We start from the raw sequence: 23,187 nt of genomic DNA, 5'->3' as shown, positions 1-23,187 counted from the left end.
AGGAAAGAATATATATATATTTTTTAATTCCATGTTTACGCGTGGCTTTTTAACTTTATGACGCGTATTACTGATACAAGTTTGTTTCACAAAGCTTCAGTACCAGCCAAGTCACAGCACAGCACCGACCTTCATTTTGAACATAAAAAAGAAGACCGTTAGCGCCAGAACGCATACATTCCCCTCCTTTTATCGTCTCTTTCTTTCTCTCGCTCTGTTTCTCTGCGAACCCTAAATCCTGAACACCACACTGCACTCCTTAGTTTCCAAAACTCTCTCTTTCTTTCCCATTCTCTCTGTTCTCTGCAACGAGCGAGGCGAGTTTTGGGTCGAGTGGTTTACGAAGCAACGAGTTGTCGCTCTGTTTGTCTGCAACGATCGAGTGGTTTTGTGGGTTCAAGAAGGAGCGAGTTCTCTCTCTTCTTCTCTGCAACGATTTGTGATTTCTGGGTTTTGAAAGTAGCGAGCGAGTTCTTTCTCTCACTCACTGTCCAACAATTGTGCGAATTTTGGGTTTTGCAAGCCCGGCCGCCTAGCTACTACCTAGCCGCCTAGCGACCGCCTAGCGACCGCCCAGCCGCCTAGCGCCCGCCTAGCGACCGCCCAGCCGCCTAGCGCCCGCCTAGCGACTGACTAGCCGCCTGGGCCGACTTTTCAAACACTGCGATTGACTTAAAGTGTTGCTAACGTATAAGCGAAAGCGGCAATCAAGAACAGATCCTGTACAGGGACATGAGTGCCATAATTCAATCTTTCTTGCTCCGATGATACTTCTTTAAGCAAACCACCAGACTTGCAAGTTCATTTGATTGATAAGCGTTCATCAGAACATTACAACAGAAATTCTGCGGTGAGATTTTAGAAAGTTGGAACCTGTTCACTTTTTTTAGTTTGTTTCATAGGGATATATGTTGTATGTCAATCTTCTTTATGTAGATAATTTAATAATCCATCCTTCCCTATTTTTCCTCTAATAATTTTGTTCTTGAAAAAATACTGACAAGAAAAAGGTTTTAAGGGATTACCAGATACCACCAGAATGTGCCCTATTCAACCGACCCTTTAAAGCGTATCTAGTTGAGATGAACATTTAGATTTGGTTCTTTAATTTAGGTTTCTATGAAGATCTTCTCTTAGTTTTTAAGGTCATTGCTTTATTCTGTCTCACCTGCCTCTTTTTCTTGCAGGTATGCCATGTATGTTTTGTGTGCTGTGTTGGGGGTAACCTGAAGCACGGTGGAAAATTCCTTCAGTCGTATCATCTCCAATGCCTAGATAAGCCCCATAAGGAAAAGAAACACATTGAAGTATCTGGCACAAGACAAATACCAATTAAAACCGTTCCGACAAGTCTTGATGAGGTTCCTTCCCAAAGGGATGCATATGGGAATAAGTCTAGTGGCAAGAAAGTAGGCTCATCTTCAAATGCTAATGCTGGAGCATTGGTTGATGATAATAATGTTGGAGGGAGGTTAGTTTCTCAATTGGTGATGAATTCCGCTGTAATTACTGCTGATTTTGTAAGACAAAAAATATCATCATCAGCAGCAGCATTTGAAACGAAGGCGAGATCTGCTCTTGAAGTATAGAAACTGGCCACCTTGGCTTTGTTATTTGTTGTATATGATATGATGTATAGGTTACAGTTTCCACTTTGTAATTGATTGATTAGCAATTCTTTGATTTCTAAGAATAAAGAAATTCAGGATGAGATTCTGAATTAACAAATTTTTTCCAAGTTGAATGATATTAGTGAAGTTTCTATTTCTGTTTGTTCTCTAATTGGAATTTGTTTCTAGCTCTATATTTTCTATCTGTTTGAGGAAGTTGGTTCCTGTGTTAAAATTTACTTTCCGGGTAAATTTTGGCCATATACATTATACATTACACATTATATAGACAAGGCGTAATGCAGACCCTTCTTGGAAAGTTCTTGTCTCCAATGGATTCCCCCTGAATTGGTTTAGGATAGCTTGTAGTAATAGCCGTTTGACATCAATCACTGTAAATGATGCTGGCCTGGTTGGTGAGTTCAGCTCTTCAGCCATTACTGGTCTTAAAATGTTTCCCAATTTGTCGATTTCAAACAACCAGCTGACAGGAACCATCTCAAAGTTGAGGTATAAATTTGTTTGAGCTAATGGATTTTCTTGGGAGAACGAAGAAGAATCAAATAAGTTTGAGGGCAATAACAAACAAGGTAAAGGGTATTCAATCGATTCACCAGAACATAAGACCCATAAAATGATGGTAAAACCTGCAACAACAGTATTTTTCTATGTTTGTTCTTTTTGTTGGTATAGTACAACATTTCCCAGACTACATAAATCGCAACATCCAACATTATACTTATTTGACAGACATTGAAACAATAAGTGAATACAAAGGAGTTACACTGGAATGAAATTGGGACTATATTTCTGTTATCTGTATTCTTGAAAGTTGACATGCCCTGTCGCTCGTGCATGCTCCACAGCCTCCTGAATATTCATAAAAATTTATTCAGTATACTAAGAATAAAGGAAATCTCATGCGCACAACCACAAACATTTAGAAAATCAAAAGAGGTAAGTTAAAAAATAACCTTCTGGCCAACTAGTCCAAGTTGGCACACCCCACAGCGCAAAGTGAAGTTGGCAGTGTCGGTGTATCTCCTTTTACTGAGAAGCAGCATCATGGTATTAAGACATAATCATGGTATACCTGAGCTATAAGAGTAGTAGGAGCACAAATGGAACTAACAGCAACGAAACACGCATGACCTCAAGCATTTTGATAACTTAGTCAGCAAAACACCGGAAAAAAGTTCACAGAAAATTAATCTTTTTATCCCCTTTTTTCTATTGGATAGGCATGGATTGAAAACTTTACATACAGGCTAAACACATCTGACATGCCCTAAGTTCTCAATCATCTTAAGTCGAGAACAAATTTATTGATTATTATTTTGAAATGTTCATAAACCAGACTTTACATGCACAGAGTAATAAGCATGCACTGTAGTACCATTTAGGTTCAACAATTAGGATGCCCTCAGTACATAGAGATCAGGAAATTTTTTTCAAGACTGTGTACTAGAGGTTAAAAACTATTGTCTCTTCAACTTGTATAGGTTTGTAAACAAGGTCGGTTGATGTAAAGTGAACTAGAAAACTTCTGCACACTGAACTACATGTGTAGAAATAATCCCCTAAATCACATGCTCTGTATCCTTTATCATCTCAACGTGCTAATTCCAGACTAAAAGCCTAAGGAACATTTCATGTTTTCACATATTATGCGTAGTAGTATTTGTGCGTGCACTATGGATATAAGCCACCATGAAACCATAAGCACTACCTTTGTTGCTCTCTCACAAGATTAAGAGCGAGCCCCTCAACCAGCCCAATGGTACTGTCCTTAACTGCAAATATAGTCTGATCAAACTCCTCTGGAGCTCCCTCAAAGGGTGACATCTGATACAATACAATGCAGAAACCAATGACCATTAACTGGAAAAATTAAATCTCAATCACAAACAGTGGAGAGCAAATGTTTACAAATAAAATAGCTTTAAAATCAGTAACTATCTTCGTTTTAACATATATTGAAAAATTATTTCACATCAATTATAAATCAGGAAAAAGTACAACTCGAAAAGAGCAAGAGACAAGACCTACGAGGCAGAGTCTCTCAGCACATAGGTAAAGAGAGCGTGGGAAAAAGGGAAGATTCAATAGCCTTTGAGCAGTATGTGTTGTTGTGAAAGAGATTAACATTAGATTCGTTAGGGAGATACAGAGGTGTGGCTCTCAGGCTATTTGAGTCCTATGTGCTTACATGTTCAAAAACTCAAAAAAAAAAGGGGAACTTGGTTGGATGTTGAAAATTTGGATTTATTTAAGGGCATTTTGGTAAAATAAGGAAACCGCATATTTCCAAAAAATTGGCCCTACTTGAGGCCATAGTGAAGCCACTTCTTAATTATCCGTCCACATTGATAATCAGTAAAACTAAGAAACAGAAAATTAACATAAATCATCAGAACCACATACAGCTAAAGCATCGTAATGAAGCCCATCATAGATCAGCAGAGCCCTTTCGGAATACTTCTTCTCCTGTCAACAGTACCCCATACAAAAATGAGCATAAACATTCAGAAATGGAAGCTGACAAGATTAATATACATGAGAATTCACTACTAATGCTAACCTGACCATACAAATCACAACGTGTAGTTTGAATATCATATGCTGCAATTTCACGCCCATAATAATCTGCTAATATTGAAAGCTCTATAGCACCTGTACAACAGATTTCAACATAACATTCAGCAAGCGAAATCTAATGGTAACCCAGTGCTGGATTGGGACAGAGAATTCAACAATAGAAGAAAAACATTTGAAGTTAATCTTATAGACAAGTGGCTACACAAATTATTTCTTGAACCGTCAAGGCACAAAAACTTGGTCAAATATATCAACAATGTTCACTACTGTAGAAGAAGACATAAGCTGGTATTGTATAATTAAGGTTTGGATACTTAGTTGGCTATCAGAAATAACCAAAACTTTCACAGGAAAAGCTTTTCATTTTGCATTTTGTTCGGTAACCAATATTCATATACGTAGGAAAAGGAAAGTTTATCTATTTTTAACAGACCTCCCCACTTCTCAGAGTCAAGAATCCAAGCACAATACTCTTCATTTGGTTTACCGAGAAATGCTTCAGAATACTTAGTTGGATCACTTGCTACTGTTGCTGCTATAACCTTCACATCATGGATGACCACAAAATGATCAGGAAGTATCGCAGTTATGCATGCTTAATACAAACATGGAGCTATGTATGCACAAAAACTCATGGTTTATCTATTGTTGTGTACTTTTAATCCCTGAATGTTCACATACCTGTCTCAACTCAGGAGCTTTTTTCTTGTCATGGTCCATAACATACCTACAAATGAAGGATGACTATTGAATAGAAAAATTGACCTTAAATGACTCAGCTCAGTTCATTGCAAAAGACAATGGATAGAATAGAAGATTGCATTGGAGCTTACCCAACTGCATTGAAGAGGCAACTATTGTCTGAGGGAATAACCCTTCTTACTACAATACCTTCCATATTTTAAAAATTTATATACCTGAAACATTTTAACAATTTGAATATTTCAAATGTTGATGGTTTTGTAATAGATAAGCACAAGCCAAAGAGCTGACATAAGGAAACACATGAATATTTAATACAAAAATAAGGACCCAAAAAGCATTGAACTCCATAGAAGTGGTTTGTGTGAAGAAGGAACCATTTGTGATTACAAAGGAAAGGAGAACAAAGATTATTAAGATACCAAAAAAAAAGATAGGAGTCCAATCAAGAGTAAACAGCTACAGAAAACGAAAAGAATTACACATAAAAACTTCCTTAAGACTGAATCCTAAAGTTACACAAGTATGAGACAAATAAAAAAAGGAAGGCTGAGGACTCGAACAAAACCCAGCATCACATACTCAGCAGCAGGCAACCAAGTGCCAACCAGAACCAGATTCAATTAGTGGTAGCAGCAGGCCATGATTGAAAACATTAAAAGAAAAGGAACAAATATAGTGTACAGAAATGAAATTTTACAAATTTGTATTAGGAATGAATCTGAAATGAATGAAAAAAAATGAACTTTAAAGAATCCATACTCTTTATCAGTTCTTTAAGGTGCCAATAAATGAACCTAATATGTCAAAAGCCTACCCAGAAAACCACCCAGTTATGTGCACCCATAAACAAAACATATTATCGAAATAAATCCTCAAATAATTCCACAAAGGAAACCAACCTTCAGACTCAGAAACCCAATACCAAAGCTATAAAACAAACCCAGAGCTGAATTTGAAACCACCCAAAAGCATAAATTGAAAAAAGATGACAAATAAATAATGTGGCAATGAAATTTCCAGATCCAGTAATAGTATTTGTACCAAGAGCAGCATATTCAAATAGACATGATACAATTTGGAAGAGAAGAGGAAAACAGATAAGAAAAAGAACTCACTCTGTTTCTTCCTTTTTGGTTAATAAGCTAACGGTAGTTGAGCCAATACTTTGACGATGAGGTGGTGGTCGCCTGCCTGGTTTTGGCTATGGCCTCTGTATTTTGATGTCGTCTTCCTTTTTTCTTTTCCCTTCCTTTTATCGGGAGAGTTCGATTACAAGTTTGAACTTGATGCCCAGGTCCCACTGAACCTTAACGGGAGCGGATCTGCTGTCCCCAAATTACATGTACCCTTGTGTTCCCTATCTAATTGTTTGACACATGTCCACCCACTTAACCCTGAATTAACACCGTTAACTGAATAAAATTTAGAAAGAAAAAACCAACACCATAGCAGCAGCAACCACCCCTCGTGACCTTCATGCCCCTTCCCCTTCTTCCCCTTCTTCCCCTTCCCTGACCTCCTCCCTGCGTAGCAGCACCCACCTCTTCCCGTCCTTGAAATTCGCTCACAATTCAAACTACCTCAAGACCCTTCAATTCATTCAATAAAATTATCAGATCACCGATTCAAGCCTTTATTTTGGGTGCATGAATCCCAGAAACCCAATTGAAAGACTATCAAAATTGAAGAGGAGGAGGTGGTAGTGGAAGAGAAGTGGGCAACAGGGTGGAGGTTGTGTGACTGTGTGGCTTAGGTGAGGGGGCTGGGACGAAAATATCGCTCCCGTAACAGAAATTATATCTTTTAACAGAAATTGGATGAAAATATTTATTAATTTGTATCCATGAAATTGGCCAAATTGAAAATATAAATTAAATTCGCCCGATATAAAAACAAAATTACTATTTTGGATGGCATTGCACTTGCTGAGCTTAACTTGACGAATAACGAACAGTTATATAGAGATGTAATTTTACCAGATTTAGAGATTTTTTTTTTTTTTTCAAGAGATTTGGGCTCGTTTGGTACACAGGATTAGCTTGGATTGGCTTGGACTAAATTTAGTACCATGTTTGTTTTATCTAATCCTAATCTTAGATGGGATTGCTAATACCGGGCCCACCAAAAACACCTCCTTAGGAGGGGACTACTAATCCCATATGGAAAGGGGGGATTAGCTAGTCTCAATGCTCACCAATGTATAAAATGCATATATTATATTGTAAAATTAATAACATATATTATTATTATTAAACTTACTTACACATATACTATAATGTACATATATACATGTATATACACATAAATATATCATATATGTATATATGTATATATATACATACACATATATACATATATAATATATATAATATACATATACATATATACATGTATATTATTATTATAATATACCCATATACACATATACATATTAATATAATAATAATAGCATACGTGTATATATGTAATATATATTATATATTATATATTATAATACATATATATACGTATATATACATATGTGTATATATTATACCCATGTATGTATTATAGTATACATATACACACATATATACACATATACATTATATATGTATTATATATATTGTAATATAAATATATACATGTATAAAATACATATATATATATATGTATGTATTATACCCATGTATATATTATAATATACATATATACACCTATATACACATATATTATATATGTATAATGTATATATATAATATACATATATACATGGGTATAATACATATATATATATATATATATATATGTGTATTTTATAATATAATATAATATATATATATATATATATATATATACATGTATATACATGTATGTGTACATACATATAATATATATATATGTTTATATTATTTATAATATACATATATACATACATGTCACATATATCATAAAATACATATGTACACATACATAATACATGTATTTATACATATATACATATATATAGATAGTTTTGAAAAATAAAATAAAATCTAGTCCTAGTCCAAGTGTACACCAAACACATGATAAGTGTTATCCAACTTAGACCAAGCCAAGCCAAGCCAAGACAGTCCTTAAGCATAGTCCATGCCAAGATAGTCATGTGTACCAAATGAGCCCTAAGATGTAATGGATACAAACAACCCTAATTGGAGCTATATTTCTAGTGTCTCATTTTCTACAATGTGTGACACATGTAAAATGAAAAACTAAAAGTAATGGTCCAATTGGGTTCTGTCGATTCTAAACAAAACTGAAACTGCAGCCCAACTGATTCAAGCCGGTTCAGTTCAACTCATATAAAAATAGAGAGATAAATAACCAAGCTAAACCACCCCAACCAGTCCGGTTTGGTTGGTTCCACCGGTTCATCAATTTTTTTCTCCCACTTTAGGCACAACTAAGAGCATCTCCAACCGATATGTCAAAAGTGCCACATAGATATTTAACGGCTAGAAATAACATCTCACATCACTCCAACCGAATTGCCAAAGCTGATGTGGAATGAAGGTTGGAGGTTCAACTGTTATTTTTGACAGCCCAAAAGCAAGATGTCAAATAAATATTTTATTATTTTTTAAAGACAACTGGCTGTAACTTTCATTTATTATTTTCCTTTTTTATTATTTTCCTTTTTTATTTTTTTCCTTTTTCCTCTTTCCAGTTTATTTCCTACCGTTGAACAATTGTTTTTAAAAACACAACCATTTCCTCCTATCGTACATGTAATTTTTGTTTATCACCTCTTTCATTTCATTTTCGTCAAAAGGTTATATATATATATATATATATATATATATATGTATAAGAACTTGTGCTCAAACACAGTTCTTCTTTTATACCAAAAAAAATTCTTTTCCTTACAGTGAATTGAGCTACCAACCAAAGTGGTTACAAACGCAAGAATCAATGAGTAAGAAGCATGAAAACGAATCTAACTTCACTAGTTTCTCATCATCTTCTACTCAAAGAACTCCCATAGATATTATTCTCAACTTAGAATGAAAATTCTTCAAGGTGGTGAATTGTGAATTATATTTCAATGAATTGATTTTCTTGTAGTATTTTCTTTTTCAATTAATTGATTGTCTTTTAGTATTTTATTTTCCTTTTAATTAAAAATATAAAAATTATATTCTAAGAAGTAGTAAATAAATCAACACTGAAATGTAATAAAATAATAATTTAATTTGACATATTGGGTGGAGTGTAAAACTGTATAAGATGTCAAATTGCCACATTAGCCATCAAATTTAAATTTGATGGCTGATGTGGCAATTTGATATTTACACAGTTTTACACTCCACCCGATATGTCAAATAAATAATTATTGTAACAGTCAAATCATTCAAGATAAAGAAGAAAAAAAAATAAAAAAGGAAAATAATAAATGAAAGTAGCAGACAGCTATCTTTAAAAAATAATAAAATATTCATTTGACATCTTGTTTTTGGTATGTCAAAAATAACAGCTAAACCTCCAACCTTCATTCCACATCAGCTTTGACAATTCGGTTGGAGTGATGTGAGATGTTATTTCTAGCTGTTAAATGTCTATGTGGCACTTTTGACATATCGGTTGGAGATGCTCTAAAAGCCAAACAGAACAAATCACAAGAAAGCCTAACAGAGAGGAAGACAAACTCATCAGAACATACACAAACACAATAAAGTGAAATCTCCAGAAGTATGCATAGATCCAGGGAACAAAGTAGATAAATACTTCTCATGCTTCCTATTTTGCATTCGTAATCGATACGTATACAGAACTCATGAAACATATTGCCTACTGTCATAAGCTTTAGCGTCTGAATATATAAACAGTGTGGCCCTAGTTCCCTTTTAATTTCAAAACCACCAAACATGTGAAGAAAAAGAGAGGCACAGGGGACAGTTTCATTGGATTACTATGATGATGATGGAGGAAATAATACTGCACTGCCGAGCAAACACATTGAATCACGGCAAGTCCCAATCCGAAAATGTCAGGCAACGTACCAAAAACAGGTCTATTCGGAGAAGCATCTTTGTGCTTTATACCATTGTGAATGAGCTCCAGGATGCAAGTAAGCACAGCCGCTATGGCCAACAGCAAACTAATTAGTGCATAAAGAGGCTTACTTGTGGAGGAAACCTGATCGAAACCGGCTGACAACATTTCTAGGTTGAAACCAACGAGCATAAAGGTCAACTCTAAGGCAGTTACCTACATAGAAGTTATAATCACTTAAGTTTGAAATTAAAATGGGTGCCAAATAAACCTCACAAGAGACATTAACAAAATGCTATAGTTTAATATGAGTATAAGGTTTGAGCATCACCCTTGTCCGGTGATGTGGCTGGCCAACATCATTATGTTCATCCTGCGAACCGATGTTAATTGCTGCAGACTCACTAGGATTTGAACCAGAAGGGCCCTGCCATTATGAACTGTAAGAGCCTTATAACTATTCACAAGTTAAATTAAAATCATAAAACTGCTTATCGCACAAGAAATAGTGAAAAGAGGGAGTTGATTATGGTCATGAGTTTTTACCACTTCACTTACCAGATTGCCCGGTTCGTCATAGTTGGTGCTAATGCGAGGACTACTGCTTGGTAAAAGCGACTCATTGAGGTTGGAGTCATCAGATCCCTGAGCAAATAAGTTCAACTGGAACTATAAAAGTGTTGCAAGATAATGTCAAAGTTAAAAGTTTGGTTTTGTTATTGTTATGGCCTTTGACCATTATCCTTACCGCACTGTCTAGCCCATCATAGACAGTATCAGCTTGGGTACTAATGCAAGGTAAAGGAGACACACTCGGATCAGAATCTACAGAGCCCTGAAACTGAAAATAAGTTCAAGTTGTTGCAAGAATGTATGAGAAAAAAAATGGTTTAATTAAGGCTATGAGTCTTTACCACTATCCTTGTTACATTACCCGGCTCGTCTTGGTCAGTGTCAGCAGCGTGGGGACTAACGCTCAATAAAAGCGACTCGGTGGGGTTGGAATCATCAGATCCCTGAAATTATAAAAATGGTTCAAAGAAGTATAAAAATATGAAACAAAAATGATTTTATCATGATTACCGTAGTCTGGTATTGTTGCTTGTAATGGTTGCTGTTGTCATCATGGGAACTTTTGTTAAGCAAAGGCAACCTGCTGAGGTTCTTCTTAATGTTCAAACTATTTAATCCTGCACAACCAAACTACTCAATGAATAAAAATCATGTATACAAATAACTCAATAAAAAGAGAGAGAGAAAAAAAAAACCACACTTCTGCTCATCTTGATTTCAAGGAAACTGACCTTTGATCATAAATTCAAATGTGGCTTTTGAGAAATCCGGACTGTAATCTGCATCTTTTCCTACAATATACAGGGTTGGGGGAGAGGAGTAAGTCCTGTAATCTGAAAATACATGGACGAATTTTGCAAACAATTATACAAATTTGCTAGGGTAATTCTTCTGCACCAAAGTACAAATGCTAAGCTCAGCTCAACTCCGCCTTTATGCAAACTATTTCCACCTACTTAAGATTTTCTCATTTCTTATCATGTGCCTCCTAGTGCCGCTACATATCCATCTTAACATCCCCAGATCACAACTACACTTACTATTTTAGAAACATGCTGTTTGATGGCCCAAAATTCTGAACCATAGAACATAGCTCGCCTTACAGCCGTCCCATAAAAAATTATCTTCAACTTAGCATCAATATTACAGTGATACAAAAATTCAAAAGCAGTTCACTACTAACGTCCATGAAACTTCAATCTCTCCTTCATTATGGACAGTCAAACTTTGAAGTACCAAAAATGCTCACTCTTAGGGATCATGCGGTCATCAATCTTTGCTGTGTCTTCTTGTCAACTCCTAGTTGTGCTAAGTTACTCCATATACCAAGTGCTTTTTCTTGCATAACATAACATATTAGATTCTAAACTAGTCCTCCATGCTTCTAAGCTTAACAATTAACCCTAATTTGGTGTTATCAACTAACACAATGTCATATGCGAATAACATAACAGTCGTCCATAGCCAAGGAAAAAAATACAAGGGCTTAAGGTCAACCCTTGATGTAAGCCTATTGTATATAAAAGTTCACTAGTTATAGTACTATGTTCTCACACCAATCACCACCACCCACTACACAAACTTCCCTGCCCTATCTCAAGTGCATCTCCGGGTGGTGCGGTATAGACAGCCAACAAAAGAAAAAAAGAAGAAGCAGACTCCAATGTCAGAGGAGAGGGTGGTCGTAGATCAGGCTCAACCAACAAGAAAGAGAGGATATCTCCTAAGCAAGGGCCTTTTCTCAGGCCAATAAGCACAAGCCCGTGGTCTTGTGCTGCCTTTGGGGTTCAAAATCGCAATGAACAACCTTAATCGCATCCACAAACTTGGAAGGAAGGAACAGTTGAGATCAAACTCCAAACAGTAATCTCTACCTCTAAATATCAAAAAGGGAAAAATAATTCAATTCTTGCTAAATTTTGAGCGGCTAGTCTAATGTATGAGGACCTAATTTGGACCTTTAAATTGAAATTTAGAGGTGAAAAACAAAAAAAACACCTGATTTGTAGTTTAAAGAGCGGCAGCGTTGTGAAGTCCGGTGAGACTGAGATTGTTGAAGACACAAGGACTGGCTGCGTGCCATGTTTTGCAGAGATTGAGGTTGCTGCTGCTGAGGAGGAGTCGGACACAACATGGTTCCAATTCTCCGGAGGACAGACAGAGTCGCGGAATAAGAAGAGGTGAAGATTTGTGTTGTGAAGACACCATTATGCTTTTTTATTTCTTCTTAAATTCTCCAAAAACTTCAAGGAAACTTCCTCGTTGCTCAGACCTCCCAAACATGCTACCATTGAAAAGGATTTCCAAATCCCATGTCTGCCTGGGTTGCAATCCTCCGTGTAACAAATTACAAGTTGGGGATGACATTGACATGAGAGTAATTGGTTTTTTTCTCCGATAGTAAGTCATTACCAGGTTGACTAAATTACATTTTAATGGTATTAAAACTAAATCAAACTGGCATTATCATTATTATTATTATTATTGTAGCTGTAATTTCAGAAATGCAGAGACTAAATAACTAACAGACAGTAAAACACAAGGAGGCAACTCAAACAGTATGTATGTAGTATTATTTATTGGCCAGAAAACTCATAGCCACACATTAAATGGAAGCAAAGAATAAAAAGGAAAGTTAACATATGAAGTTTCTATTCAGTTCACAACAAAAGAAAAAAGAAATAAAAGAAAGGAAGAGACTACAAATTCTGCAGAACTTGGTGGACTGGCTCGTCAGCTAACAAGGGTTATTTACTTTTCTAGAGCTATTATCTATATATGCTGGAAGGAAGGAAGCTTCTGGAGGAGAGCACCCAGCAGCATGCAATGCAAATACTGATTCCACCAGCAGATTGGAAACCAGAAACTGGATTCCAAATTCCAGTTAACATTTCTTTAGAACTGACTCTGAGTAATGAGCTTAATTCTTTACTTCTGCTCAGCTCATCTTTTATGGGCACATCTCTCAGCTGAGTCAGAAGTTACTGACTCTGAATAATGAGAGCTGAGCTCTCTGCTTTTTGCTTTTTTGAACCAAGTTTTGAATATTCTTCTCCCATTCTAAAGTTACGCTTTCATACTTTGAAAAGACCCAAGTACCCTTTCAGACAGGTACAACTTTAAAAGGGCATTGTTTACAAGATTGTTTGTTCCATCGTGATGGGGACTTGGAGAAATTACAGAATAGTACGATATTACTACGTCAGCTGGTGATACTTTTATTCAAAATATGCCATGTGTCATACTTTTAAGGGTAAACTACTGAATACCCCCCTGAACTATCACGCTAATTGAAATCTCCACCATGAATTATTTTTTCAGCCAATTTAGACATTGTATTAAATTTATTCGCCAATTTCACCATTGTCATTAGCTTTTTCACAATTCCATCCAAATGCCGGTCAAATATAAGGGTAAATTTGACATTTTACAAGGTATTGTATTAAGAAAAATAAGGAAAATGTAATATAATATATTTAAAAGGTATAGCTGCCGGGCTATACTGGCATCCCATATCCTCACTTTCTATTCCACGTTTCAGACCCACCACAACCCCAAAATCACCTCCTCGCCATAACCTCCCCTGGTCCAAATATGGGATGTGGATGTGTTATGGCAAGACTTTGACACACCCCAAGATTAAATTCGAAGCACCGGAGAATGTTGTTGAGGAATGCGAAGCTGGGCCTTCTGGGGTCGACAAGGATGAGAAACAATCAGACGGTGTTGATTTTACAGTGAAGCCCGTTGATGGGTCTGATGCATCGGATGCTGTGGATGTTGGTGCAAATTCACTAGCTGTGAAGGTTGAGAAAGTGAATGAAGTGGGAAACCCCAATTCTGATGTATGCAAGAATATGCCAGTTTATCGAATTAGTAGAATTTTATTTTCGAATTGGGTATTTATGAGTTTAGAGAGAGAGGTGGTGGTGGTGGTCTAGTGGGCTTTTATGTGGGCTTGCTGTTGGGTGTGTAGGGGGTGGGGGACAACCATAAGAGAAGAAAGAGAATGTTTGAAAGGGGAATCAATGGGGGAAGACCAATTATTGCAGATTTGATTCCTCATCAGTGACAAGATTGCAGATATGGGAAAAAAAAAAACTTTGATGAGGGTTTGTGTCCAAAGCTTTGATGCATATCTGGGTTGCAGATTTGTTTTCGTTGTTGATTCCTTTGGCCTAGTTTTGGTTTTTTTTATTTGTAGAACTTTTGGCTGAGAAAGAGAAGAGAGACGAAGAAGAAGAGAGAAGGATCAAGAGATTTGGGTTGCAGGGTTGGCATGTGCCATTCACGTGGTGTTTTTAATGGAGATTTGGATGGAAATTGCCAAAAACTAACAGTGGGGGGTAAATTGGCGATAAAATTTAGTACAAGTGCTAAATTGACTGAATAAATAATTTAGGGTGTAGATTTCAACTAGCGTGATAGTTCAGGGGGGTATTCGGCAGTTTACCCTACTTTTAAACAACTCATACTTTATTTTACTGCTAGAATTGGAACCTAATTTTTACCATTTAAAATAAAAATAAAAAAATAAAAAAATCATAAAAAGCAAGAGACGAGCAATCGCCCACCCCAACTCAGTCACCTACTCCCCTGTCGTCTGCCCTGGTCCCCCCCTTTTTTTTTTCTCTCTCTCTCTCTCTCTCTCTCTCTCTCTTCAACTGCTAAATCATAGCGAGATTTGCTTCTCAACCTTTCGGTGGCTACCCCAAGATCCATATATATTTTCTCGTTGATGAAGGTCTCACTTGTTTGTTGACTTCTAAATTATAGATTGTCATTAGATGTGAAGAAGGAAGAAGGTTGTAATGGGAGGTGGGTGTATCACAGACAAGCTACAAATTGACCAACAGGAAATTGATATTGAAAAGGTTGATTGTGTTGGGTATTATGCTGGTTCTCGGTTGTGGATCGAATAAGCCCCATCAGATATTAAGATTAGATAATTTTTTTTTTATTCATTGACAATGATGATGAAGTTTCCTGGTTGTAACAATTTATTGGGCTATGGGGATTTGGCTTATTTGTGACTAATGATTGTTGATGGCAGTCCGAGGAACAAGAAGACATAGGGGTGCTGTTGGGTTGTTGGGGCATTTTTTTCTTCTTCTAATTTTATTTCAGTGGATCTAAATAAAGTCCGGCTATAAAAGGAATAATTATTTTCTTTCTAAAATGACATATGGCATATTTTGAGTGGAGGAGGTATCACTAACTGACGTGGTAATACCGTACTACTCTATAATTTCTCATGACTTGACTAATAAAAAAAATCATGGACAATGACAATATTTCCATGCATATTATTCATTAGAAATACAAAAGCCAAGCATAAATTACATCAACCATTTCTATTTAAACAACTAATTAACCTCGAAACATGAACCTAACTTAATCAACGAAGGCACCAAATACACATTGATGCAGCCGTACGTAAATGTCTTCATAGATTCCCATTTTATGATCAACAGTCCTTTCGGTAAAAAACGAGTAATGCTAGGGACATGCACGGAACCATGATTCAATTGGAAAGTTTTTATTGAAATTTCAATAAAACCTACTTTGTTTTTATGACACTTTCCAAATTGTATATAACAAGCACATCTACCAATAAATTAGGTAACACAACTTCCATTAAAAAAACATTGCTCCAGACCTTGGAAAATTGCTATTATTTTGGAGATTATTACTCAAAAGTAATTAGGATTTAAACTGATATATTTATTCTTCTTTAAGAGAGATATATATACTACATATAGAGTGGGTACAAACAACCCTAATGACGAGTTATATTTCTAGTGTCTCATTTTCTACATCATGCGACACATGTAAAATGAAAAACGAAAAGTAATAGTCCGAGTGGGTTCTCTCGATTCAAAACAAAACTGAAATTGCAGCTGAACCGATTCAAGCCAATTCGGTCCAACTCATATAAAAATAGAGAGAAAAATAACCAAGCTAAACCACCCCAACCAGTCCGGTTTGGTCGGTTCCACCGGTTCATCCCCACCCTAGCCATAACTGAAAGCCAAAGAGAACAAATCACAAGAAAGTCTAACAGAGAAGAAGACAAACTCATCAGAACATACGTACAAACACAACAAAGTGAAATCTCCAGAAGCATGCGTGGATCTAGGGAACAAAGTAGATAAAGACTTGATATTTGAGCTGACAAATATAAATATCGGGTACTTTAGAAGCGGGGCATGCTGCTCATGCTTCCAATTTTGCATTCATAATCGATATGCGTTCACATATCGAGTGGTTACTTGTTCATTTGTAAAATCAAACCTGTTTGATTTGGGGCTGACTTGTAATAGACAAAAAGAAGTTTGGTTATGTAGTTTTGTTACTGAGCTTCGGCTCCCTTAGAACAAAAAAATAAAATAAAAAATGTTTGATATATATAATTTTAAAAATGTGATGCGACCAAATAGTTGGATATAAAATGAATGTGCTACATTGTCTAATTTTTGGGCAATTTCATAATTAATTAGTTATACATTCAGAACTCATGAACCATATAATGTGGCTGAATAAAACAGTGTGGCTCTAGTTCGCTTTCAATTTGAAAACCACCAAACAGGTGAAGAAAAAGAGAGGCAGAGGGAACAGTTTCATAGGATTACTAGCATGCTGATGGAGGAAATAATACTGCACTGCCGAGCAAACACATTGAATCACAGCAAGTCCCAATCCGAAAATGTCAGGCAACGTACCAAAAACAGGTCTATTTGGAGACGCACGGGGGCGGACGCACAGAAGTACAAATGGGGTCAGGCGACCCCATGAAAGCCTGAAAAAATGTCTGTGGAGGTCTAAGGCGACCCCATGGATCTCTGGTGTGCCACCCTATGGCGCACACCACCTAAATGCCGCAGAAGCCTTGCGTTGCAGCTGCCTTGTTCTACAGCACCTCCATGCCATAAATTACTCCCTTTGTTCTTGGCTGCTTCTGCTCGAAGAGCTTTTGGCAGCAACACGAGGTGGAAAACCAACCACTAGCGAAAAAGATGATATCCCCTAATTGAATACGCAGCTTTTTGGCGTTGGACTCCTTATCGTTTCACTAATGGCCGTTGCCTTTTTTCCTTTTTTTATTATTTTTTTCTATAACACACTTTTATTTATTTATCAAGGTTTTGTTTCAAGATGGGCCGGCTATTTTTGGTTTCAAGTCTAATAATAAAACGATTTTTAACCCATATCCAAATGTAATGTAACATATCATAAACCCCCCCAAAAAAAAGTAATGTAACATAAGACTATCAGTTTTAACTATGAATAACTAAAAAATCCTATTAGGATACATTAACTTCGGAATTTGGAGATCATAAATCCCAACTTTAAATTCTATCTAAAATTCGAAGAGAGATTGAGTTTTTAAAAAGATAACTTTACAAATAATGGTTAAATTCTGTGTTTTAAATCCGTCATCCAAACAAGAAACTTTACAAATTCTAGAACATTAATTTTTATCATTTTAAATTCCGTCATTTATGAAATCCTTTGTATTTTTAAATTTCCTCATCCGCACTATAAATATATTGTATACCTCTTATTCTTGTTATAACTTTTAAATTTCCTCATCCGAACACAAAGTATTATCATACTTCCTATTTTGCATTCGTAATCGATACGTATACAGAACTCATGAAACGTATTGCCTACTGTCATAAGCTTTAGCGTCCTGAATATATAAACAGTGTGGCCCTAGTTCCCTTTTAATTTCAAAACCACCAAACAGGTGAAGAAAAAGAGAGGCACAGGGGACAGTTTCATTGGATTACTCTCACGATGATGGAGGAAATAATACTGCACTGCCGAGCAAACACATTGAATCATGGCAAGTCCAAATCCGAAAATGTCAGGCAACGCACCAAAAACTGTGCTATTCGGAGATGCATTTCTGTCCTTTATACCATTATAAATGAGCTCCCAGATGCAAGTAAGCACAGCGGCAATGGCCAACAGCAAACTGATCAGTGCATAACAAGGCTTACTTGTGGAGGAAACCTGATCGAAACCGGCTGACAACATTTCTAGGTTGAAACCAACGAGCATAAAGGTCAACTCTAAGGCAGTTACCTACATAGAAGTTATGATCACTTCAGTTTGAAATTAAAATGGGTGCCAAATAAACTTCACAAGAGATATTAACAAAATGCTATAGTTTAATATGAGTATAAGTTTTGAGCATCACCCTTGTCCTGTGACGTGGCTGGCCAAAATCATTACGTTCATCCTGCAAACCGATGTTAATTGCTAGAGACTCACTAGGATTTGAACCAGAAGGGCCCTGCCATTATGAACTGTAAGAGCCTTACAACTATTTATAAGTTAAATTAAAATCATAAAACTGCTTATCACAAGAAATAGTGAAAAGAGGGAGTTGATTATGGTCATGAGTTTTTACCACTTCACTTGCCAGATTGCCCCGTTCATCATAGTTGGTGCTAATGCGCGGACTAGTGCTTGGTAAAAGCGAGTCACTGAGGTTGGAGTCATCAGATCCCTGAGCAAATAAGTTCAACTGGAAGTGTTGCAAGATAATGTCAAAGTTAAAAGTTTGGTTTAGTTATTGTTATGGCCTTTGACCATTATCCTTACCGCACTGTCTAGCACATCATCGTCAGTATCAGCATGGGTACTAAAGCAAGGTAAAGGAGACACACTCGGATCGGAATCCACAGAGCCCTGAAACTGAAAATAAGTTCAAGTTTTTGCAAGAATGTATGAGAAATAAAATGGTTTAATTAAGGTTATGAGTCTTTACCACTATCCTTGTTACATTACCCAGCTCGTCTTGGTCAGTGTCAGCAGCATCGGGACTAACGCTCAGAAAAAGCGACTCGGTGGGGTTGGAATCATCAGATCCCTGAAATTATAAAAATGGTTCAATGAAGTATAAAAATATGAAACAAAAATGATTTTATCATGATTATGAGGTTTTAACATTACTGTAGTCTGGTATTGTTGCTTGTAATGGTTGCTGTTGTCATCATGGGAACCGTTGCTAAGCAAAGGCAACCTGCTGAGGTTCTCCTCAATGTTCAAACTATTTAATCCTGCACAACCAAACTATACAATGAATAAAAATCATGTATACAAATAACTCAATAAAGAGAGAGAGAGAGAGAGAGAGAGAGAGAAAAAAAAAACCACACTTCTGCTTATCTTGATTTCAAGGAAACTCACCTTTGATCATAAATTCAATTGCGGCTTTTGAGAAATCCGGATTGTAATCTGCATCGTTTCCTACAATATACAGGGTTGGGGGAGAGGAGTAAGTCCTGTAATCCGAAAATAACATGGACGAATTTTGCAAACAATTATACAAATTTGCTAAGGTGATTCTTCTGCACCAAAGTAAGCCGGTTACTCAGAAATTCTCTTTTTGCAAGTACAAATGCTAAGCTCAGTTCAACTCTGCCTTTATGCAAACTATTTCCACCTTCTTAAGATTATCTCATTTCTTATGATCATGTGCCTCCTAGTGCCGCCACATATCCATCTTAGAAACATGCTGTTTGGTGGCCCAAAATTCTGAACCATAGAACATAGCTCGCCTTACAGCCGTCCTATACAAAAAGGCTAAATTATTGAAATGCCCCATGTAACTCAATTTCAGTCTCAGTTTCCCCCCTGAAACTCTAAGTGTCTCACTTTCCCCCCTAAAACTCCATATATTGTCTCACTTTGCCTATATTCCATCCCGCCTTAACAGAAGTCGTCAAATCTTAACCCACCAAAAACAACCTCCCCTTACAAATTTAGATACTCTTTGAATCTGCAACTACACCCAAACTCATTTGCAAAACCAAACCCCTCTCCAAACTCCAAGAAACGAAGAGCAACCTCCAACAATGGCGGCAGCCCAACTCCTCTCTCTCATCGTCCTCTCAGTTCTCTCTCTCTCTCCTCCGCCCTCCCCACCCAAACCCTCGTCAACACCGCCGAAATCCTCTCAGATTTCGCCTACACCTCTATGGCTCTGACCCTTGACCTCGCCTCTCAAACCCTCCTCCTCTCCCAATCTCCTTCTCTCACCATCTTCGCCCCCACCGACGCCACCTTCTCTCACTCCGGTCAGCCATCGCTGAACCTCTTGCAATTCCACATCATCCCCCTTTATTTCTCTCTCCGATCCCTTAATAAGTCCCTGCCTTTCGGCGCCAAGATCTCATCTTTACTCTCTAACCGCTCTCTCTCCGTCACCACTTTGGCCTACGACCCCAGAGTCTCACTCAACAATGTCCCCATCATTGTTTCCCCATCATTATTTCCTCAATTTTCGACTTCTGTTATGGCTGGATGGAATATAAGCAAAGTGAGACAATATATGGAGTTTCAGGGGGGAAATTGAGACACTTAGAGTTTCATGGGGGAAATTGAGACTGAAATTGAGTTACATGGGGCATTTCAATAATTTAGCCATAAAAAAATTATCTTCAACTTAGTATCAAGGGTTATTGATCCCAATGGTCCCCCAACTATTGCTTCAGTATCATTTTGGTCCACCAACTAAAATTTTCATTTCAATGGTCCTTCAACTCTTCATTTGTTATCAAAACGGTCCTACTATCAAAGTGTCAAATATTCCGTTAAATTGAGGGGCCAAAAAGTAAAATATTATTTAAAAAAGGGTTAATGACTGAAATAGTCCCCCAACTATTGCTCCAGTATCATTTTGGTTCACTAACTAAAATTTTCATTGGAATCGTCCTTCAACTTTTTTTTTTTTGTATCAAGATAGTCCTACCGTCAAAGTCTGTTAATTTTATTGTTATTTATTTTTGTATTTATCTAATTTTTAAATTTTTAATTAATTTAAACAATAGAGAAAAAAATTATTACTTTTAAGTCCATGTCAGCAAAAAAAAGCCATGTTGGTGGTGAGATTCAATTTTTTCAATTTTAAAATTAGGTACAAGTTCCTATAATAGTTTCCTTTAATTTTTAATTATTGTTTATACTCTTTTAAAAAATTTGTTATTTTATTTTTATATTTATGTGATTTTAATTTTTTTTTAATTAATTTAAACAATAGAGAATTTTATTATTATTAATTGTTAGGTTAGTCTCACGAAAAAAAAGCCATGTGGCTGGTGAGATTCAATTTTTTAAAATTTTCTAAGTTTTATAATAGTTTCCTTTAATTTTTAATTATATATTACTATTTTTATTCATAGAGACATTTTTACCCCTCAATTTAACAATAAAATTGACAGACTTTAACGGTAGGACCATCTTGATACAAAAAAAAGAGTTGAAGGACGATTCAAATGAACATTTTAGTTGGTGGACCAAAATGACACTGGAGCAATAATTGAGGGACCATTTCAGTCATTAACTCTGGTATCAATATTACAGTGATACAAAAATTCAAAAGCAGTTCACTACTAACGTCCATGACACTTTAATTCTGTGATAACGTGGTCTTCAATCTCTCCTTCATTATGGACAGTCAAACTTTACTGTGTCCTCTCGTCTATTCCTAGTTGTGCTATATTTACTCCATATACCAAGTACTTTTTCTTGCATAACATAACATATTAGATTCTAAACTAGTCCTCCATGCTTCTAAGCTTAACAATTAACCCTAATTTGGTGTTATCAACTTATCAACTAACATGATGTCATATGCGAATAACATAACAGCCGTCTATAGCCAAGGAAAAAAATACTAGGGTTTAAGGTCAACCCTTGATGTAAGCCTATTGTTTATAAAAGTTCACTAGTTATACTATGTTCTCACACCAATCACCACCCACTACACAAACTTCCCTGCCCTATCTCAAGTGCATCTCCGGGTGGTGCGGTATAGATAGCCAACAAAAGAAAAAGAAGAAGAAGCAGACTCCAATGTCGAAGGAGAGGGTGGTCGTAGATCAGGCTCAACCAACAAGAAAGAGAGGATATCTCCTAAGCAAGGGCTTTTTCTCAGGCCAATAAGCACAAGCCCGTGGTCTTGTGCTGCCTTTGGAGTTCAAAATCGCAATGAACAACCTTAATTACATCCACAAACTTGGTAGGAAGGAACTCCTTTTTCTATAACGCACCACAAATCTCTGCTTCAGACCCTACCATGTATTTTATTTTCTCCAAAACAATGAACACAATATGAAAGGTCTCTCCTCTTTTCTCTATAGCTCTCCATCAATCGAACCGAAAATAGCCTGCAGAGTAGACTTTCAAGGCAGGGCACTGAACAGTTGAGATCAAACTCCAAACAGTAATCTCCACCTCTAAATAACAAAAAGGGAAAAATAATTCAATTCCTGCTCAATTTTGAGCGGCTAGTCTAATGTATGAGAACCTAATTTGGACCTTAAAATTGAAATTTATAGGTGAAAAACAAAAAACACACCTGAATTGTAGTTTAAAGAGCGGCAGCGTTGTGAAGTCTGGAGAGACTGAGATTGTTGAAGACACAAGGACTGGCTGCGTGCCAAGGCTTGCAGAGATCGAGGTTGCTGCTGCCGAGGAGGAGTAGGACACAACATGGTTCCAATTCTCCGGAGGACAGACAGAGTCGCTGAAGAAGAAGAGGTGAAGATTGGTGGTGTTGTGTAGACACCATTATGCTATTTTTTTATAATCAAATTCTCCAAAACCTTCTCCAAGGAAGCTTCCTCGTTGCTCAGACCTCCACCATGCTACAATTCAAAACGATTTCCAAATCCCA

The 23,187-nt window shown here is 36.6% G+C and overlaps 3 protein-coding genes and 1 long non-coding RNA gene across 9 annotated transcripts; 1 reads left to right on the top strand and 3 right to left on the bottom strand.

Moving 5' to 3' along the window:
* Positions 1-34: 34 nt before the first annotated feature.
* LOC148295025 (uncharacterized) lies at positions 35-1,738 on the top strand. The gene is made up of 2 exons (XR_015835429.1): positions 35-850; positions 1,188-1,738. It is a non-coding gene; the product is annotated as an uncharacterized LOC148295025 (long non-coding RNA).
* Positions 1,739-2,219: 481 nt separating this feature from the next.
* LOC110758163 (OTU-like cysteine protease family protein) lies at positions 2,220-6,386 on the bottom strand. Its single transcript, XM_021959969.2, has 9 exons — positions 6,029-6,386; positions 5,042-5,125; positions 4,890-4,935; positions 4,642-4,750; positions 4,192-4,283; positions 4,035-4,097; positions 3,340-3,455; positions 2,585-2,660; positions 2,220-2,480 (listed from the first exon to the last, which is right to left on the bottom strand). Exons 2-9 carry the CDS (start codon positions 5,104-5,106, stop codon positions 2,424-2,426), a joined length of 624 nt encoding a protein of 207 aa, XP_021815661.1. The 5' UTR covers positions 5,107-5,125; positions 6,029-6,386; the 3' UTR covers positions 2,220-2,423.
* Positions 6,387-9,585: 3,199 nt separating this feature from the next.
* Positions 9,586-13,499, bottom strand: LOC110758129 (uncharacterized). Of its 6 annotated transcripts, none has more exons than XM_021959921.2 (8): positions 12,495-13,499; positions 11,228-11,287; positions 11,007-11,113; positions 10,838-10,939; positions 10,672-10,758; positions 10,482-10,592; positions 10,255-10,350; positions 9,586-10,139 (listed from the first exon to the last, which is right to left on the bottom strand). In XM_021959921.2, the coding sequence occupies exons 1-8, from the start codon at positions 12,628-12,630 to the stop codon at positions 9,765-9,767; spliced, it is 1,074 nt and encodes a 357-aa protein (XP_021815613.1). In that variant the 5' UTR covers positions 12,631-13,499; the 3' UTR covers positions 9,586-9,764. The 6 variants fall into 6 exon arrangements, with proteins under 6 accessions (XP_021815613.1, XP_088108314.1, XP_021815611.1 ...); XM_088252188.1 differs by having other exon boundaries at positions 10,482-10,586; XM_021959919.2 differs by having other exon boundaries at positions 10,672-10,764; positions 12,495-13,498.
* Positions 13,500-18,147: 4,648 nt separating this feature from the next.
* LOC110747045 (uncharacterized) lies at positions 18,148-23,187 on the bottom strand. Its single transcript, XM_088252192.1, has 8 exons — positions 22,870-23,187; positions 19,698-19,757; positions 19,461-19,567; positions 19,276-19,377; positions 19,110-19,202; positions 18,916-19,014; positions 18,703-18,798; positions 18,148-18,587 (listed from the first exon to the last, which is right to left on the bottom strand). Exons 1-8 carry the CDS (start codon positions 23,003-23,005, stop codon positions 18,213-18,215), a joined length of 1,068 nt encoding a protein of 355 aa, XP_088108318.1. The 5' UTR covers positions 23,006-23,187; the 3' UTR covers positions 18,148-18,212.

The sequence above is a fragment of the Prunus avium genome, chromosome 4 (assembly GCF_965620075.1).
Source record: "Prunus avium chromosome 4, drPruAviu1.hap1.1, whole genome shotgun sequence".
Taxonomy (NCBI): Eukaryota; Viridiplantae; Streptophyta; class Magnoliopsida; order Rosales; family Rosaceae; genus Prunus; species Prunus avium.
The sequence above is the reverse complement of the archived record's forward strand: the minus strand, read 5'-3'. Positions and strand labels throughout refer to the sequence as shown.

Excerpts from the sequence above, each read along its gene's own strand:
- LOC110758129 (XM_021959919.2), bottom strand. The coding sequence starts at position 12,630 with ATGTTGTGTCCGACTCCTCCTCAGCAGCAGCAACCTCAATCTCTGCAA. Across the intron at positions 10,940-11,006 it reads AGCAACAATACCAGACTACG|GGATCTGATGATTCCAACCC; the intron begins GTAATCATGATA and ends TTATAATTTCAG. Across the intron at positions 10,593-10,671 it reads ATGATGGGCTAGACAGTGCG|TTCCAGTTGAACTTATTTGC; the intron begins GTAAGGATAATG and ends ACACTTTTATAG.
- LOC110758163 (XM_021959969.2), bottom strand. The coding sequence starts at position 5,106 with ATGGAAGGTATTGTAGTAAGAAGGGTTATTCCCTCAGACAATAGTTGC. Across the intron at positions 4,284-4,641 it reads TGACTCTGAGAAGTGGGGAG|GTGCTATAGAGCTTTCAATA; the intron begins GTCTGTTAAAAA and ends TCTGTTGTACAG. Across the intron at positions 2,481-2,584 it reads TTGGACTAGTTGGCCAGAAG|GAGGCTGTGGAGCATGCACG; the intron begins GTTATTTTTTAA and ends ATGAATATTCAG.
- LOC110747045 (XM_088252192.1), bottom strand. The coding sequence starts at position 23,005 with ATGTTGTGTCCTACTCCTCCTCGGCAGCAGCAACCTCGATCTCTGCAA. Across the intron at positions 19,568-19,697 it reads AATTGAATTTATGATCAAAG|GATTAAATAGTTTGAACATT; the intron begins GTGAGTTTCCTT and ends TTGGTTGTGCAG. Across the intron at positions 19,203-19,275 it reads GTAATGTAACAAGGATAGTG|TTTCAGGGCTCTGTGGATTC; the intron begins GTAAAGACTCAT and ends ACTTATTTTCAG.